The sequence below is a fragment of the Pseudoliparis swirei genome, chromosome 16 (assembly GCF_029220125.1).
Source record: "Pseudoliparis swirei isolate HS2019 ecotype Mariana Trench chromosome 16, NWPU_hadal_v1, whole genome shotgun sequence".
NCBI classification, from domain to species: domain Eukaryota; kingdom Metazoa; phylum Chordata; class Actinopteri; order Perciformes; family Liparidae; genus Pseudoliparis; species Pseudoliparis swirei.
In genome coordinates, this window is record NC_079403.1 from 18,194,163 (window position 1) to 18,209,200 (window position 15,038).

The 15,038-nt window shown below is 45.4% G+C and overlaps 1 protein-coding gene across 1 annotated transcript in view; it reads left to right on the top strand.

Annotated features, from left to right (window-relative positions):
• The window catches only part of pard3aa (par-3 family cell polarity regulator alpha, a), a 337,003-nt gene extending 323,590 nt beyond the window's left edge, over nt 1–13,413 (top strand). Inside the window, exons 23-24 of the mRNA XM_056433473.1 lie at nt 5,128–5,243; nt 9,449–13,413. Of these exons, the coding sequence (XP_056289448.1) occupies nt 5,128–5,243; nt 9,449–9,878 (546 nt within the window). The 3' untranslated portion in view covers nt 9,879–13,413. The remainder of the gene's footprint in view (nt 1–5,127; nt 5,244–9,448) is intronic.
• The last annotated feature ends 1,625 nt before the right edge of the window (nt 13,414–15,038 follow it).

The window sequence follows — 15,038 nt, forward strand, 5'->3', positions numbered from 1 at the left end:
TTGACCAGTTGCACGGTCCAGTTTCCCCTTACGGCCAATGGTCAAAAGATCCCTTATAAACTGTTGTGAGCTTTTTTCAATATTATTTGACGATTATATTGTGGCTTGAACTGTAGTCTTGAGACTGCTGTGATATTGAACTGAACTTCTCTGCAGAACAGACAGACCATATGTTCTGCATCTTCCAGACATCTGCTGCTCCATGTTTTTCTTGTTTCCCTCTAACTTTCCGTTCAGAGTAGAATCGAACAAAGTAGCGCTGCCTTTCTCTCTTTGTGTCCACATGGGTTCGGATGTGGTCATGCTTGCATCATTTTATTAGAGTTGTCAAAAAACGACTCGTGGGTTCCAGTCTTTCTTTTTTGTTTTTCAACTGATCCGAACTGTAAGCATGAAAATCACAGGTTCTAAAGCCGATTTATAACATGTCCTGTGGGTTCACATAACATATCAAGGTGATGAATAATAATATCAAGAGAATAATAATCCATAGTGTTTGCCTGGCATAAAGTCTTATTAATATTTAATGGGGTGTCTTGTTGCTCAATAGCTCCCGGTGTCCTCTTCCCTTGAGGTGTAAAAACAGCGAATGTACAAAAGAGTGATCCTCATAATGAGGAACAGGTACAGCAGCGTGAGGTGCAAGGCTCCCTCTGTGAGAGTTTGACCCCTGGCTTGTCTCCGGGGTGCCGGGGACTGAGCTCAGGTATGTCCGCTGTGAACGCCTGTAATGACAACGCCGAGGTCAGTCCTCGAACCCCCGGCTCCTCCGTAATGAAATAATGACTAGGAGGCGAAAAGCCCTGTCTATCATGTAGCCACCCCGCCACCCCCCCCGCCCCACCCCCAAGCCAATACACACAATTAGAGCTGGCGTGTTTTCTCTCTCTCCCCGCGTCTGTGAGAGGGGATTTCCAGATGTTCATCATTAAAACGCTATGTATTTTCCAAACACGCTCCTCGCTCTCCGTCGGCAGCAAATGAAATCCATTTGCGCTTTTGGGTCGGAGCGTCAACGAGCATGACCACACAGAGGAGTGTGAGCACCATGCTGGTACCTTGGATCAAATGCAACGGCAGCCTGTAAAACCTTTATTTATGAGAATTCCTTTGATTTTACTGTCGTTCCATCCGCAAGCATTTGTTGTGTTTATGGAATCTCGGCTTGCTGTGAATGTGTTGCTCTGTGTTTCTGGGAGAGCAGCTCACCCTATGAGATCATGTGAAGATCAGATCACTTGACTTCCCAGGGCTAGAGTTAGAACAACAAAGCTTGGGAGTCCCGGGCTGAAGCCAGTCACCACTCACACAATGCATGGAGTGTTGTGGTGTGCATGGCTGCCTGTACATATTTTGATATGGCCATTATGTCCATAATTGGACATAGTTGCAAGTGAATGCCTCTCGTGATTGTGCCTGGGAGGCTTTTTATCGTAGCGCCGAGAGGAGTCTTCTTTCTACGAGATGCGTAGAAAGATGTCCATCTCATTCACTAAAAACAACCAGCCTGTGTTTCTCAACAGCAGCTGGATTTGTCAATTATGGTAATCTCGATCGATCTTTTCGTCGCGCTTCTTCCCAGCGCTCGCCGTCGAGGCTGCATTGGGTGAGACTTGATTATGGATATTGCTTTTCAAGTTGTGCGGTTTACTGATCTCATGATTACAACCGCCGTGAGGAAAAGGACTTCATGACGACCCATTTGAACAACACAACACACTCGCAAAAATGATTTTGCTGGTTGGAAGTTGGAAATGTTTTTTTCATTTTTATTGGACAAGCAATGCTGTTGCATTGTTCAAAACACATGTGTACAGATGTATGCAGGCCTGCACACTCAATGTGCTTTAATTCCAAACCTGTGTGTGTGTTCACAGATAAGACAGAAAACAGCTGGAGGAGAAGAGAAAAAAACGATTACACTTCTCTTACGTCGACATGGCAATACATTTCAGCATTATTACCCCACACATTCATCCACACAGATAGCTTCACGGCAAACAGATAAGACTCGAACATTTCGTTGTGCCATTTGTGCATGATGTGGAGTCCTGAAGTGATAGAGAGATAACCAGCCCAACCTCCCATTCACCATGGTTTCCTGGTCTAGGAGGCTGAGGAAATGGTAGATCACAATGCTCGCTCTCAGACGGATACTTTGCCCAGGAGCCAAACACCCCGGCGACCACAAATGGACCGGGCTTGCTTATAATAAATTGGCGGAATTGGGTTTAAGGACTTAAAGAGAGAATTATTATCCAACTGCCCCTTTTTGTCAGGATGTGGTGTGTTGCTACCTTTCTCTCACTTTGGTTTTATTCTCTCTGCCCATTAGCAACTGAAATGTCTTCCATATGTCTGTTTGTGTACAGCAGGGTCTCAAAACTGTTCCCTATGTGGTGGGCCACAAGCGTCATGAGGCGTGTGAGCTGTAAAACCATGTGTGAGTGCTGACCCATCACAGCAACCTGCTTTGATATCTGAAAGGTCCATGACCGGCTCTGAACCAAGACATATTACACCGTGGAACCTTTTTAAAGCTCAACGTCTTCCCAGCTGCTTCCCTGGTCCCGGATTTTTGATATCTGCAAATAATTTTCATAATTACGACCCCCCGACTCACCGTCTGTGAACGCTCTTGTGTTTGAACAGGTGATTCCTTTTTTCTTTTCTTTTTTCCTTCTCCCTGCTTTCTCTGCGACACCACCGAGGAAGCAGGGGAGAGATAAAAGCGTGCCGTATTGACATCATTTTTCACATTATTGGATAAAAACGAACATTGATTCGATTTTAACAAATGTCATGTTTTATATGGTATTGTATTCCGGGCCTAACATGGAATAATCTGATTCTCCTCCCATGGATAATGCTATTACGCTGACAGATTTTCTCTCCTGGCCATTTCTCATGCATTTCTTTTGGCATGGTGTCACCCACCTCAACCCTTCAGTTTCTAAATTGAACTGCCGAGCACCTCCAGATTCCTCACCACCTTCCTTTCAAATCGCATTAAAAACTTTCAGTGTGCGTGACTAATTATTTTCTCACCACCACATTTGGCCACAGTAAAACAATTTCTCCTTTCTCTTTATTTTTCATCTGATATTCGTTTAGATGCTCTACACTTTCTGAGTTGTGGGGAGACGTGTTGTTGCAGCGAAACCTGAAACATATGAGTCCAATTCACTTCACCCACATGGAATACTATTATTTTTTGGAGCGCTTGAGAAGGAACTTGTTATTGGCGCTGAGTGAAATGTAATTGCGCTGTTATTGCAGCTGTCCAAGTGAGGAGGAAAGCAGCTATTTTGATAAAACAAGATGTTTCCAAGAAGACAGTATTGCTGACAGCCTTCCCATCCGCCAGCAAATCTTTACCGCATCCATCCTATCTGTCATGTACTTATTACCTCTCCTCTATGGTTCGCACACACGCAGATTCTCCCAACGTCTTCCCCAGCTCTCTCATTCTAAAAATTGTTGGTCAATATCTGCTTTATGAACAGAAACCATCCACACCTTCCCAACACGTTCCAGTTGAAGCCTCATGAAAACTGACACTTGGTCAAGCCACGCTTGCAACACCCCCTCAGCTTGCCTCTGTTTAATTGGCGTGTCATGTTCTTTCATCAGCCAGCTCGTTAGCGGTGTGCTAGTGTTGAGGGAGATGAAATCTCCATGTCAACCCAGCCGATGATCAGACAACAAACACACAGACACACTGGCGCAGGTTCGTGGGGTGGAGTCGAGTCACACGCAAACCTGTGAAATGAAGCAGTGTTGACACTCATCTATCGTTTATGTCTTCAGCATACGAGAGGGGCCTGCTTTGTTCAGAAATACACAGCATGCGTTTAGCACAATATCAGGTGAAAAGCACTGTGATTCACACCAACAGAGAGTGGAGAGGGTAGTTAGCATGAGCAGTGGATCGTAAACTCCAAAGGGAAAGGGCCAGCAGTAATGTGGCCGGTGCATTAGATTGATTCTGAGACACGCAATCCAAATCCAACAAAGGAACATTGATATATTAATGGGATCTGAACAAGTCAGAGATAAGGACTTTAAAGTAATTGAACCACATCTACCTATCTAAAAATACATTAAACCATTGTTTTCTGCCATTTGGTTATTACAGACTTTTTGTGATTTGATCAGTACGCCTGAACGATGGATAATCCTGCAAGACTACCTAAAATATTCCACTCGCTTTTCTCTTTTGAACATACACTTTTCGACAAAAATATTCAGTTTATTCTCAGGGTGAGATTTGATCTTGAAGCCTGTTCTATGTCTGAGGTAATCATGGCATTCTCCAACACTAGCAGCACATGTTGCTGTTTGATGAAAATAGCCCCTTTCCTATCACTACATATTTCTGGCATGGCAGTGGAGTCGCCGTCTGTTCTAGACCTTATAGGTGACGCATGTTATTCTCCATCTACATGATGCCATCATCAGTGGTTCAAGCAACATCTGCCATCCTTTGTACGAGAATGACTCTGTTGTATTTTTCATATTAACCGGATGAGGACCTCATGACATTTCTCGGCAAATAATGACTACAAAGACACTGGGAGATGTGTTGGAACCATTTAAACTTGTCAGGAATTTACTTTTTGTCAGAAGCAACATAGCACACGTAGCATCCGAGACTTCTGCAGGTTAAACTGTGCGAACTAAACATGTTACGGGTTGATTTACGTTACATGACACATAATGCAACACTAGTTCATTTGCACAAAGAGAACATCTGCTGTTAAATGACAATCAAAGACAACCACAATACGGTTGTTTTTTTAGACCTTTGATTTCATCGATGGAGGCCTCTGGATCAAGAATGTTCGACTAAACCAAGGATTTGTAATTGATAGATCCTATTTTCATGACTTATGCCTTTTAAAAAATCCCCTAGCTCTGAAATCACACCTACTAACTACCTGTTCCCTGAGCGTAGCCCAACACACGTGAGGCATCACACTGACAAATCCCCTGCTGCGCTCAGGGAAATATATTCCATTGTTTGTGTGTGTGTGTATGGGTGTGTGGGGGGGGGGTGCTCTACTGCCTTTCTAAAGGTAGTAGTGTTAACCATTTTGGTTTAATTAAAAAATATATATGTTACAGGTGGGCAACGGGATGGAGACGCCAAGCGGACGCCATTCGGTGACGGTTGAGGCTCTGCAGCCAGAGGACAGAGATAGTTTCCAAGAAGCACAGAGACCGTACAACTCCCTGCCACGGTGAGACCTCGTCTCCCTTCTCCTCTCTTTATTCTGTCCGTCTCCATCCTCCTCTCTCCCTCCACGTCTCTGTGACTTATCACGTTCTCTCTGCCCTTTCTCAACCTCTTCATTTGACTTTTTTCTTTTCGATTTCCATCACTTTCGTTCCCTCATTTTTGTCCCTCCTCCCTCCTCCCTCTACACTTTCTTCAACGTATCTCTTTGGTTACAAAGTCAATCACCACAAAGCCACTTTCAACTCATCTCCAGACATTTAAATGATTCTGAACCAAACTCTTTGAATGGAATCATTTAATGTGATCGCTTGGAATTGTTTGACTGATATATACTTCCATTAAGTCAATATTGACCCTGAGGAAGTGGTGTCTCTGTCACAGGCACCACCCTCTCCGAGTCTTCCAGTGTAATAAATGGCAGCTCCAGTATCATGATTTTTAAAGGGATTTTCTCTGAGCAATCTCTCGCCTTACACAGCTTGAGTTCAGAGCTACAACCGCTACTCTTCATCTTCTACATCTTCCTGTTTTGATTCTCTCACATATTTTTCAAAGAAATGCCAATAAAGCTTACCATATCTTACATCTTGGGGCGCAGGGGGAGGTTTAGTATGGGTATTTGCATTTCCTGACTTTAGTCTGAGTGTGTGCCTCTACCAATCCTCTGAAGCTCTCTAATCGCACTTTCAATGCAAATGGTAAAGCCAAGCACTGCCAGTGGGCTAGTTCTACGTTTTAAGTCCTACATACTTGAAGAGAAAGTCATAAACAGATTCTACATCTTGACTGACGATGTAAAGTTAGTCATCAAATAAACATTTTAAATATTCCTCTCCGTATCAAATATTTCCAGAGTTTTGTCAGCATTGTGGAATGTACAGTGTGTTCTACAAATGTTAAAAGTGGATTCTGATTTATATAAGTGTTGCTGCCTTGCCAGTTTAATCAAAAACATTAAAGTGTGTGTCTGTGTGTGTGTGTGTGTGTGTGTGTGTGTGTGTGTGTGTGTGTGTGTGCGTGTGTGCGCGTGCGTGTGTGTGGCCTTTTCATTTTCTTGGCCTGAGTAATTCTGCTCTCCTGTGATTTGAATCTCCCCCATTGCACAAACAGCAATCATTTTCTTCATAGCCATCCTCTATCGCTCTGCTGTCTCTGAACAGTCACGGCCGGGTCGATTAAAAACATGTTCCTGTCTATGGCTATGGATTTGCGGTCCACATGGACGCATAATCAATGCGGTCTGTAGAAGCCAGACCGATCCGTGCATCTCCCTTCATAGGTGTTATCGGCTGGCATCTCATGTGATTTGACAGTTGCCTCCGGCCCTCCCCTCTCTCCCCTGACTTCCTTCTCTTGGGAAAGTTTGCCCGGCCGGCCAAAAGGTCCCGGCGAGGATGGCCTTTGATATGCATTCCTCTTATAATCTCATAGCGTCTTTTAGCAGAGAGTCGCATGAGCTCAGGCTTGACGTTTGACCCAGACTGAGGCTTTTCGGAGCTCGTGTCTCGGTGCAGCCCCTCATTAAAGAGCTGAAAAGTCCTACATCCCCAGATTAATAGCCACGATTCCCTCTAACTCGATCCACCTCTCTTTTTTGGAAACCCCTTCACCCTGTCTTTTTCTTGCAAAACAGGCATCTGAGCCACAAAAGGGGGACATGCCCTCACAAAACGAAAAAAAAGAGCTTCCCAAAGAGCTTCTAGAAGAAGCCATGGTAGCTGGTTATCTGATGACGGCCAGGCTTAGCCGGCTGTCTGGGATCTGAGGATTGGAAGAGCACTAATGAAGGCTTGTTGTCGGAGCAGGATTAGTGGTGACAGGCAGTGGAGGGGCAAGAGGGGCCGGGAGAGTGTGTTGGTAGGAAAGAGAGACCACTGATTAGCCTGAAAGGGACACACTCGCACACAAAAATACACACACACACAAACACACACACACATGAATGCGGTCAAGATAAGATTCTTGAATGTGGTCTGAGCAACCTGCCAGTAGCTCCTCCATCTACCCATGCGGCTCTCGCAGTCTGCAGCCTAAACAACATCATTCCGCGCTGTAAAGAAAACATTATTCCAGGTTTGTAGACACTTTATTTCTGCACTGTAGCAGCGATTGTTCTGCTGCCCATCGAGTGCCGTTTGTTTTTTTGTTCCCCTAATCTTTATGTGTCCGTGCATGTGTATGTGTGCACTCTCTCCTCCTCCTCCTCCTCCTCCTCATAAACTCTGATTCTTCCCAGCTGTTTTAAAGAAACAACACGGCGGCCGCATATGTCTCTGCGAGCCAACTTCCTGGCTTTGTTTGTTATGTTCTGTCATTCTAAATTTACCCCGCTCTCTGGCATGATGTATTTTCCCATCCCCTCCCCTCTGTAGATGTAACTAATCTACTTTGTGACATGCTCTGGCACAGGAGTAGAGGTGATAAGAGAGCCGGCTCCCCCGACGCATCGATCACGATTGCATTCCTGTGGAACAATGCCATTTCTTCTCTCCCCTCATCGGCCGGCGAAGACCTTTACACCTTAGATATCTTCTTCTACTTTTCTTTTTTTCCCCGTCTTTACGAACCTCGGAGGTCAAGCTGGAAACGCGGATCGAAGGCCCCGTGCAACAGGCGTCCCGCCACGCTCCCTCGTGGTCGCCGTTGGCTGCTCTGTGAGCCAAGCCGGGGTGTAAATGCATGGCGGCTCGCCCAGACAGCAAAACCCAGATACGCAGCATGTGGTGGGGCTCTCTCTGCAGTCTGTCCCTGCATCTGCCCCTCTGCCAATTACCCACGTACTAACACATGCATGCCGGCACTCACACGTGCACATGTACAACACATGCATGCCTACACATTTGTCCTGGCATGCATAGATGTAGACTGTCGTTCCGGTGCCATGTGCTGAGATACATACACTTGGGCATTCATTAGTAATGCTGCAAATGTGGGACTCGCATTAGAATTACACTGAGATGGAGATTTGAACTGACTGACTAGAAAGAATCATGCTGGTTCGTGCGGTTACCAAGTGGTATCTCTGTATCCGCCCCAGTGTGTGTTTATGAGGGAGAATACGCTGGCTCGGATGGATCCCAGGTGACTGTGTGTGTCGTCTGTGGGTGTCAGCCCTTAACACACAGCTATAAACCAAGCTTTAGACAACTTTTTTAAAGTTTTCTTTTACTTTTGGTCGTCAAATGTGTTATCTTAGTCAAGTTTTAAATGTAGAAAATGAAAACTCAAGGTTCAAGGTACAATTGATTGTTATCAACTCCATTGTGAGGTTTCAGTTCTAGAGAAAACAAAAAAATGTTTGTGAGGAAGAAAAGAGTTTTGGTCGTGATGAATAGGGCCTAAGACATGCAGGCGTTTGGTCCCTGTTCAGGCTCTTCAGGCTCTTCAAAAGCCTTTTAAGCACTCAGCGGGTCAGTGAGGTGTGAATGGGATTTCTCTTACCACCCCTGACGCAAAAGACACTGTCACAGGTCTACCATCGCACGACGGCCCTTAATGGATCCTAATAATGGAGGAGCAGCCTCAACACTTTAGCCAAAGACCTGGCTGTTCCCAATGACAGCTTTCCGGGGCCAATTTCCAGAAACGGGAGCATGTATGGAGGCATGCTTGGGCGTCATTTCTTTTTTTCTATGAGAGATAATACGCGTGCATCTCGGGCTTTCCTGTCAGTGCAAGGTTCTGACAGGCAGCCCGAAGATGAGTAGAAGGCGGATAACGCCACGAGGCCTGCCATTACTCTGTCTGTGCTGTAAGTGCAACCAGTCGGCATCTCCAAAAAGTAGTTAAATGGATGAAAGCAGCCATTTTTCTCAGGGAGGTTTTAACATTTGTGTTTGTTTACGATGTAGTACTAATAGTACTGTGGGCATTGTTAGGCTTCATCCGTTTGTTTCCTGTCTCTTTCATGTCCTCCGTGTCCCAGGATTGAGTGCAATCATGCAGCGGGCTTTAACACGTCTTCCTTTGCCTTCAGTATTTTAACTCAACGCCGTGACCGCATCCCCCTTTTAATGCAACAAAATGGGAAAATGGCCATAGTCTCTTCTGAAGTGCGGTTTCTTTTGAATTCCCCTTCAATAGCGCTGACCCAGGGGCCGCTCTGGGGGGGAAAAAGCAATCTTTTCTGAGCGGTTGCTCTCCTCTTTTGGTCCCTCTTAGATTTCACTCAACAGAGCGATTGACCTCTTGTTTCTGTGTGTTTAGGCAACCTCGAAAGAACCCCAGCGCGGCGTCCCAGGACTCGTGGGACAAGGTGGACATGCCAGCAGAGGGACTCCAGACACCCAAGGAGAACCCCCGCTACTCCGGCAGCCATGGACCACGTAACGGCTACCTGGCGACGTCCGGCTTTAACGCCCGTGTCCTGATGGAGACCCAGGAGCTGCTGAGGCAGGAGCAGAGGCGCAAAGATCAGCAGGCCAGCAAGAGCAGGCCGCCTCCCGTGCCAGAGGCCCCCGGCGGTGGCGCCTACGACCACGGCAGAGACCACACTCAGGCCCCAGGCCCTGCCCCGGTGAAGGCCCCACCTCAGTTCAAGGGCCCCTACAGACAGGACGTCCCCCCGTCGCCCTCTCAGCTCGCCAGGCTCAGCAGGCTCCAGGGTTCGGAGAAAGGGAGGCTCTTTTACTCCTGAGACAATGACGAGACTTCTGGGCCATTAGGACTGATTCTCAGGATCATCGACAGGGAAAACTACAAAGAGGGAAATGAGTCTGTGCGCTTTATGAAATGCTAGGACACAAAGATTTTTAGAGGACTGTTAATATGTAAAACTGAAAAAATGACCATTATTTTTAGTTGCATCAAAAAGAAATGAAATGTTTTACTGTCCTGAGTCGTTATCTGACTACATGTAAAAGTGCCTTCTAGTCCACCGATTGTTCCTCTTTAGTCCACCGATTGTTCCCCTTTAGTCCACCGATTGTTCCCCTTTAGTCCACCCATTGTTCCCCTTCAGTCCACCCATTGTTCCCCTTCAGTCCACCTATTGTTCCCCTTCAGTCCACCCATTGTTCCCCTTCAGTCCACCTATTGTTCCCCTTCAGTCCACCCATTGTTCCCCTTCAGTCCACCGATTGTTCCCCTTCAGTCAGCCGATTGTTCCCCTTTAGTCCACCGATTGTTCCCCTTCAGTCAGCCTATTGTTCCCCTTCAGTCCACCGATTGTTCCCCTTCAGTCAGCCGATTGTTCCCCTTTAGTCCACCGATTGTTCCCCTTCAGTCCACCGATTGTTCCCCTTCAGTCAGCCGATTGTTCCCCTTCAGTCAGCCTATTGTTCCCCTTCAGTCCACCGATTGTTCCCCTTCAGTCAGCCGATTGTTCCCCTTTAGTCCACCGATTGTTCCCCTTCAGTCCACCGATTGTTCCCCTTCAGTCAGCTGATTGTTCCCCTTTAGTCCACCGATTGTTCCCCTTCAGTCAGCCTATTGTTCCCCTTCAGTCCACCGATTGTTCCCCTTCAGTCAGCTGATTGTTCCCCTTTAGTCCACCCATTGTTCCCTTTCAGTCAGCCGATTGTTCCCCTTCAGTCCACCCATTGTTCCCCTTCAGTCCACCGATTGTTCCCCTTCAGTCTACCGATTGTTCCCCTTTAGTCCACCCATTGTTCCCCTTCAGTCAGCCGATTGTTCCCCTTTAGTCCACCGATTGTTCCCCTTCAGTCAGCCGATTGTTCCCCTTTAGTCCACCGATTGTTCCCCTTCAGTCCACCGATTGTTCCCCTTCAGTCAGCCGATTGTTCCCCTTTAGTCCACCGATTGTTCCCCTTCAGTCTACCCATTGTTCCCCTTCAGTCAGCCGATTGTTCCCCTTCAGTCAGCCGATTGTTCCCCTTCAGTCAGCATGAGTCCTCGCTTTATTTATTACCGTTCTTGGGGACCTTGACCAGCACTATGCGCTCATGTGAGTGTGTAGTTTGTGCCCGTATGCTGCCAGGATGTTGGCATGTGGTGACAGTCTGGAGGTTAAGCAGCGTGTGTGAACTGTGGAGTTATAGCTTGGGTTTAGAGCATGACGCTAACTCCACCCTCGCCGTCCCCTTTGGTTTCAGATACTTACCCAGAGCGTGTACCCTCCTTCCCCCCCTTGGTATTCATTATGATAATCCTGAATTCACTCGTCCTCTGCTGGCTGCTTCGTTCTCTCCACACTGTCACCTTCAGCATACGGGGATCTCCTTTATCCCTCCCCTGTCCCACCCACACACCGGGAATCCAGCAGTGTAAATGGGTTCAGGTCTGGTTTATTAATTAACGGCCTCATTAAAAATGAATGGAGGCCCCTTTGCGTATGTATATTGTCATGAAAAGAATGCCGAGAAAAGAAGACGCATGGACCTTGCCAGCGCGTCTCTGATTGTGCTGTAACCGATGCCCACTGGCCTCGTGGTGTCTGAGTTGTTCCTTTGAATATTTCAGCGGGGTGGTTTCACGGGAAACCACATCGGCCCTGCAGTCGGTGGCCTCGGTGTGGGACCGGAGCGCCTCTCCATCGGCCCGATACAATAGAGCTGATTTAGTTATCCTTTCTTGATCATTTCCATTTGTAGGAAACCACTGGGAAGTCTGCTTCTGGTTCAATCAATAATTACTGGTGCATTTTCAGTGTGTGTGAGTGAGAGAAAGTGTGTATTTGCATGTGCGTGTATGTCAGTTGGGACGATATTATCACTGAATATGGCAATCTATTGCTTCATTTAATGATGTCTCCCTGCTGCACAGCTGGCCCAGCAACACGTCCCCTGCTGGAAGTCTTTGTCATGCAAATGTCTTCATGTAGAACCTGGGAACCGGATACGTGGCCAAGACTTCTCTGGCTGTGGACATCCGGCTTTTGTAATCCCCTACCCCGATTATGGAAAGCAGGTTTCTGGTTTACATGATGTTTTATGAATTTGCTCGAAAAATCCAACTGTTGCCTGTTTTCTTATGCACACCACGTTCTGGAAAGAGTGCAGGAAGTTACAAACTATGCAAATGAAATATCTGAACATGTATTTTGTTACCACTCATAGTTAAAGTTAGTGTGAGGAACTGTTTCTGAAACAGCCTCAGTGTAATACCGAGGCCTCGGCATGACTTACATGAGTAAACAAGACCAGCAGTGCCATTATCTTTATACTTATTTGTAATGCTCGTCGTCGGTGCCATCAGGTCGGATTCAGAACTAAATCTGACAAAAAACGGAAGCTTCGTCAGCTCAGACTCCAGCAGGGTGCGAGACCAGAATCCAAATTAGGATACAGTTCCTGTTTTCTATTTGGTATGCAGGAATAGGATCTGTAGAATTATGTCGGTGGAGGGTCTATGAGCCTCACAAGTACAGGAACCAATATGTTCTCACACATGAAAGGGAATGTGAAATAAAGTACAGTATGTTTGTTAATCTACCAGTGTGTGTGTCTGTGTGGGTGTGTCTTTGTGGGTGTTGGTGGACATGTGTTTAAATGTCTGTGAACGCTGCCAGTAACTGTATGCTCCAATATGTCTATGAATATGTCTTGGCAGCCATATGAACCACTTGGCTGCTGAGTGGGAGAAGAGCAGAGGAGTAGGAGGCAGAGAAAATGGAATGCCTGACCTTGTAGATGATTCAGTCAATGGAGTAATCACAACTATTCCTCTGAGCCAAACACGAGGCTACGCTCACTTTGGCGGCTTCTTCTTCTTCTTCTTCTTGTGCATTTGAGAGGGGGGAGGGGGGGATCTAACACAGAAGCTGTTTTAACTGACGTTCCCATGTTTGAGAAGTCCCCATCATGAGCTGTGGAGGCGTTTAAGTGCCTGCTACATATAAGATGTTTTTTTCTCCTCGTATGCAAATGTGATAATATCCCATAATGCCCGTTTATTATTTCTGTTGTGTAATTGATGTTTGTGCAGCGCCTCTGACACATGGATTCTTCCCATAAAGCTATTGTTTCGGGAGATTTTTCTTTTTTGTCCTGGGAGAAATTAGAAAATATATTGTTATTGTTCCATTGTGTTTTTATGATCATCCCTGATATTTTAATTTCCACAATATGGTACTATGGTGAGAAAAATGTAGTTATATGTAAGCACAGTGCAATTTTCCTTTTTACAACAGTATATCATTAAGAACGGTTTCTGCCATTCTCTGTACATACAATATAACCTTTTTCAGTGAATAAATTGAGGGTGAATTCAAATGCTTGACAATATTTTCCCTCGACTTTGCTGCTCAAACATTCACTAATAGTCTCTGTGCTTGTGACAACCAGTGAAATAATATGCATAGTTCACGGAAATAAATGTTTCTAAAATATGATATTACGGATTTAAGAGTTAAAAATAAAACACGGTTCGTGTAAAAAAATGTCTCATTGTAATTATAAACGTCAGATGTATTTAGTGGAGAAGATAAATGTATTTAAGAAAATTGTAACTGATGACGCGAGTGTAAATGCTGTTTGAGTTTGGGATCTTTGTTGTTGTTGAGATTACACATAGTGGTCAAAACTGTCTTAGTTTATGTTTTAATATTTGTTGCAATGGATATTTTAGTTTTGTCTCATAGAAATGTGCAGTGATAAGTTGCTCTAATTATTCATTGCTGTGCCTTTTTTTGTTATCTTTCACCAAATATAAAGAGGGTTAATAATCAGACTTGAATGTTTACAATTCACGGTCCTGATTAAACTACGGTAGGTTTTTTTTCCGGTTTTTTTCCTAATTTATATTTAAAATGTATTTATGAATTAAGTTGCGGACAGTCGATGTAAATATGTGTCCTGCCCTGTCAGCTGATAGTGATCAGGTGGCTAGAACCTGAAACAGCTCAAAAAGGAAAATAATCCGGATTCTGTTCTTAACTGGTGGAATGTTGAAACAAGCTGGACTTCAGCAACAGCTTCAGCTTTCCATTGGCACAAGCTCAAAATGTGGCCCCCACATTTGTTGGAGTGGCAGTGAACACATCCTCCCCGTCTCCCCATCCCTGTAATCTCCATTCCGTATCAGTCAACGTAACGGCCTCAAACTGGCTGAACTTCTAATAACATCGTGTGATGACTCCTATGGAGATAAAGACAATAGTCCAATTTATGATGGGGGGGAGAGGAGGGTTTAGAACTTGGCCCTGCTTCACAGAGCTCCCGCCAGGTCAGTCTTCATCCTGAGGAAGGGAGAGGCCTTTGGAAGAATCAGTCTGCTCACAGTGGAAATATACCAGAAAGCTCGAGCTCCCAAGTCATCCACTCGTCTATTAATCGCCTTTGGGGATACGGATGGAATTAAGCTGAAGAGGGAGAGCAGACTGTGGATATGGGCCCAGGCAGAATGGTCCGAGAGGAGCTTTTAACCTAAACAATGCCTCGGGGGAGTTAAACGTACGATCTCTGAAGTAGCTATATTTGAACCACCTTGCAGAGCCACAGTCCATTTACTTCAATATGACCTTTGATTGAGTGTCAATAGAGCAAATGTAGAGGAGTCCAGTCTGCCTTTGCACATGCAAAGAGCTGCTAGTGACAGGATTCTCCCTGACATGTGCCACACAATTTAGAGCCTTGCTATTTTGATGTGTAGACATTAGGATATTTATATGATTTCAGTGTTCGAAATAGATTGCTTTATTTCATTATATGCATGTCCTTCTGTTTTCTACAAAGCTGGTCAGTGCCCATGTCATGGAGTATATTAGAACAATATGGGAGTGTTCCAAGCTGTGAAGTTAACTTAAGATAAGGTTTTTCAGTCCCAGGTTAAAATCTGCATGTTTATTCTCGATGCATTCACCGGCCTCTCAAAGTCGCTCATCAGATTCAAATATGGA